General features: G+C 41.1%; 1 protein-coding gene across 1 annotated transcript in view; it reads right to left on the reverse strand.

The window, feature by feature from the left end:
* aff2 (AF4/FMR2 family, member 2) overlaps nucleotides 1–5,058 on the reverse strand; it is a 197,518-nt gene that overhangs the window by 86,666 nt on the left and 105,794 nt on the right. Inside the window, 1 exon segment of the mRNA XM_032510839.1 lies at nucleotides 1,154–1,191. Coding sequence (XP_032366730.1) covers nucleotides 1,154–1,191 — 38 coding nt within the window.

A 5,058-nucleotide genomic window follows, 5' to 3' on the forward strand; every position in this document is an offset into this window, starting at 1 on the left:
GCATCCTTTACCCAGCGCAACTGGGCGACCTCATGACTAGTAATGAGCTCAGACAACATGACATCAGACTGACCAGCTGTTGTGATTGGTCTGATTTCTCCTTTTATTTTTTTTCAGTGTCTAGAGCTGACAGAGGAGGTAGCAGTTCATCTTCACATTCACCACATAACAAAAACACATGGGCCTGACATATTTAAAAAAAAAAAAATGCAAGTAAAAAATGTTGTGTGGTAGGGCACCTTTAATAAAAAAAGCTTTTCATTTCAGACTTGATGCTCACCTAAAAGGTTCACCATGCATATGCTCTCCGTTTTTCAATAAACGTCACATTTAATTTGCCATAATGACACTACGTTGGCAAAAAGAAGGCTGAGGAAACTCGAGGACCACCTATCATTATCTGCATATGTATCAACGTACGATGATACACAGGACGTTATGTCTTAACTATGATCCCAGGTGAGCATGCAGAAGCCCGGCTCAGAGGTGGAGAGATTTATGCACTCACCTACAAACAGTGAGCATGGAGGACATCTGCTGCCTAATTTCAAATGGTAAAGAGTTGAGTGTGTGAGTGCAGGCTGGCAACCGGGGCCATCAAGTGGGCACCTGCCATCACAGATGTTTCAGTGAATTAGAGCCACTACACCTCCGGAAAGCCTAATAGCGGTTGCGTTTGCAATAACCTTCAGACCTAACTAATCCTAGACGGAATCTTTGAGTCACACTCGAACACTTAAACCGCACCCAGCAACCTTAGCCTCTTCACCTTTTTAGATTCCAACGTGATATCCACAGTCCCAGCGACGTCTGTGACATTAACAGCGCTTTCAACAAACACTTCCCTCAGCGCTGACCACCGCTGCCTCAGTTCTATGTTTCAGGGCGTTTATTTATAGCTTGTTGTTTGCTTGATATTGAGTCACACACACACACACAAATTGACTTTATATACTGGTCCCCAGACAATATAAAGAAGGATGATGCTTTAGCTAAGTGTTCTAATGCAGACTACACCTACTTCATATATCTCTCAGGCAAAACAACATGCATCTTACAAGCTTTTATATAGAAAATGTCTCTCCATTTGGTTATACCACAATAGATAAACCATCAAGATGAATAAATCACAGTGTGCGGCCATTTGTCTTACCTTAGGGCTGTGCCTCTGGCTTTGGGCTTGTCAGACACCTGTCAATACACATGCACAGAAACTGTAAGTCATATTAATTTATTTTGTGTGGACTGGTTGTAGTATTGCTTTAGGGTAACCTCCTTTTTTTTCCACCTGGACCCTATTTTCCTATGTTTTTGGGTCCAAATGACTGATGGGAACAACCATCTTTAAAAGTGGGCCAGTATTGAGCGAGATCGCTGCAGTCGGCAGAAGGGAAAAAAGCTCAAATGTAAGGTTATTGGGCAAAAAACCTTCAGTTTCTGTCCAATGAAAGTGCTTGTTTCACCACGGACCAGCTCAGATTATTATTCCAAGTGTCTGACTACATTTTGGAAAGGATCCCTACAGAGATGGAAGATCCTTGAGCTCTGAATTCGCTATTTCCAAACCCACCAGACTCAAATAAACAGTAATTGTATCAACTTAAAAGACACTTCATTTAAAGTCGCCACAAGGAAAATAAAACCAAAAACCCATGTTGGTTTGTCTTTCCACTGTTCCAACAATTGCCACCCTGTTGTGGTTCAAATAAATCCTTAATTTGCCAATTTACTTATGGAAATATGCTGGTTTTATACACCGTAAAAGTACTGTTTATGTAAATGGAGTCTGGTGAGGTTGACAAAGGCAATTTCAAAACAGTTCCTGGTTAAACCAAAAGGATTTTAGTCTTTCACAAAAGTTCTATCTCTGTGGGGATTTTATTCAGATTTATGTCAAATGTTGTCCAAACTGCTTCAATTTCCAATCCCCAAGTTCACCGGTTACCCAGGAAACCAAATGGGAAGTAGATTGGATGAAAACTTCATGAGGTATTTCACAGACAGACGCGCACACACACACACACGCACACACACACACACACACACACACACACACACACCCACACACACACACGAAGTCCCTGGTCAGAGAGATGAAAAACAGAAAAACAAAGTTATTCTGAACAAGCCATGATGAGAACCTGAGATGGATGTCAATGGGGGTGCGTCTGGTCAGCGTAAATGACAAATGGTGAATTATGGAACAAACATCTGCTTTTATTGAACCTTTAATAATTCAGTCTCTACAAACACACAGACAACAGGAGGTGTGTGCTTGCAGCAGCAACATGATTTACATGCAATTGTCCATAAGGAGTAGCATGAATATATTTTGAGAAAAAAACAATTATACTCTGATTATGCACTATTTTCTTCAGTCTAGATATATAATAACATTGCAGAGGAGACAAAACGTACATCTACTGCTATTTAAAATACTATTACTACTATTGAACGTGGAAATTGTAATCCATTACAGAGCGGTTTGTTTTTTTGCTCCTTATGACCTCATAAGGAGCAAGATTCCAGATTGGCCCATCTGAGCTTTCATTTTCTCAGAGCAGGATACCCGGGGCTCGGCTTACACCTATCACCATTTCTAGCCACTGGGGGACCATAGGCAGCGTGGGGGGGGGCGCGGGGGTATCGCAATGTTAAACGTTAAAAAAACTTCAAAGTGAAATGTTTATGCCATGGGACCTTTAAGAAGGTTTTTTTCTCGTCATTAAAATGGGGAAAAAAAACCCCTCTTTTCTCTATTTTTTCCCATTTATCCCTCCTTCCCTTGTGTCCTCCCTGCCCTCTCTCTTCACCCCAGCCTCTGTTCACTCCTCTGTATCAAATCCCTCCTCTCCTTTCAGTAACAGAACGGGGCGATTAGGTTCGTCAGTGAGGCCTTTCCTCCCCCCTCTCGTCCTCCTTTTCTCCCTCCATCAACCCGGAGTCAAGTTTGTACATGACTACATCAATTACAATAACAAAACAAAAGCGATTCCTGCAAATATCAGCCGATAATTCACCTCCAAGCACCGAAGCCAAACAATTCAAATGAAGTGCTCAAACAAAAAAAGTGGACCTTTTCTCGCCTCTGGCTTGTTGTTTCTCTCCGACTCTCCCTGAGAATAAGTTGATTAACTGGACCAGTGATGTTTCTGATAGATCGATGCGTAGCCGCAGGCTAGAACAACAAACCACCTCAGATCTTTGGCTTTGAGAGACTTGCAGGGCTCACGGAGGGGATCTATGAGTGAATAAATTTCGCTAGCTGGTGGCTTTACTTGGATGTAAATAAAGAACAACCCAAGCCGTGTTTATTCACTCAATCTCCTCGAGTTCCAACACGGCTGTAAGTGTTGTTCCTGAGCTTGTTTTTTTTTACCGAAAAGCAACACAATTCACACCTTCAAGCTTGAGAACCTAAAACCTTAAAAGCGCTCCGTATATGATTTATTTTCATTTCTCAAATCTCCATATCCTCTTCTCCCTTGTTTCACGTGGGTGCGAGATATCCCTGCATTTCACATCAGGCCGGGCGATACAGTTTTAACAAGGCTTTCAACACCCCCGCACCATCTTCAACTGGAGCTGAACAGTGAATGCTCCGTTTGTCTATGCGCTGTCACTGTACTTTGTGTGACACACTTCGTAAAGCATTTTTTTTAACGCCTGGTTCAAAATCTTGAATATCTGATGCAACTCTTGCACCGAGGTTGCACTGCTTAAAAATATAGCAGCTGTGGGTTTTTACTAGTGCAAAACAAAGAGACTCTAAATCCCAAATTTTTGCATCTTTCCATTGGCTGCCGGCTGGATTGAACACAGCTGGTCCACTCAAGACTTTTTATACTCCCATTGACATCTGACTGTGCATAGAAATAATGTTATCCTTTAGAATTGTGTGCATATCTTTAATCCTTTAGTGCAAAATAATATATCCACTCATCCTTGACTAGTCACTTTCACCCCTTCTATTTACTCAGTGAACTTGCTGATCAATGCCGTCCTATCACACACACACACACACACACACACACACACACACACACACACACACACACACACCACCAAACACACACACACACAACACACACACACACACACACACACACACACACACACGTTTGCTGTATTCTGTGCTGACCATGTGTAGCAGGTTTCTCTATGGCATGGTGGATTAGTAATAATAACACATTTTATTTAAAAAACGCCTTTCTTGGCACCAAGGACGCAGCACAGGGAATTCAGAATTAGAACGCAAAACAAATACTATACAACAGCAAAACAAATACTATACAACAGCAAAACAAATACTATACAGCAAAACAAGACAAATACTATACAACAGCAAAACAAATACTATACAGCAAAGCAACTGAAAAGGCAGAGCAACAGACATTTAGGTGGAATAGGCAGTTTCAAACAGATGAGTACAGCAGTAGTGCATATACTACTAGTACAGATAGTACAGCAGCCTCCGCGCTTTGTCACGCTGCTGAATACATTCGGCTGAAATTCTACAGTATTACAGTATCATCTACAGTAATTCTACCGTACGCTGTTTTCAGATTTTATTTTTCATTTAGACGTGTTAAAAACACGCAAATTTGTTACTCCGACTCATCAGCGTACACAATAAATAGCAAGTTTCTTGGCTACAATAAAACAATGAATATAATCTAAAACCGAAGTCGAAATAATAGTGCATCAATAAGCAAATGCGGAGGACAGACTTGAGTCAGAATCAGAATGGACTTGGTCTACTATTGTCATTGTAAGAACATACAACAGAATTTAAAGTGCTAACATATAAACACTAACACACACCCATACGATATAAACATGCACACAGATTCTCTGACCTAATGTGACTGTACATGTAATCCCACTGTTCTCATGAACCATTCATACATATAGCAGTGAAAAGTAATGCAATGCAATCCGTATGTAGTGCACGTACTTATTGCTGCATGCACTACATTAACTGCAGCTGTATAAGAGTACTGTGGTGGGTCATAAAACTCAGCGCTTTTAAGAGGAGGTTGTGCCCATAGGTGTAAA

This window comes from Etheostoma spectabile, unplaced genomic scaffold, assembly GCF_008692095.1.
Source record: "Etheostoma spectabile isolate EspeVRDwgs_2016 unplaced genomic scaffold, UIUC_Espe_1.0 scaffold273, whole genome shotgun sequence".
NCBI lineage: Eukaryota > Metazoa > Chordata > Actinopteri > Perciformes > Percidae > Etheostoma > Etheostoma spectabile.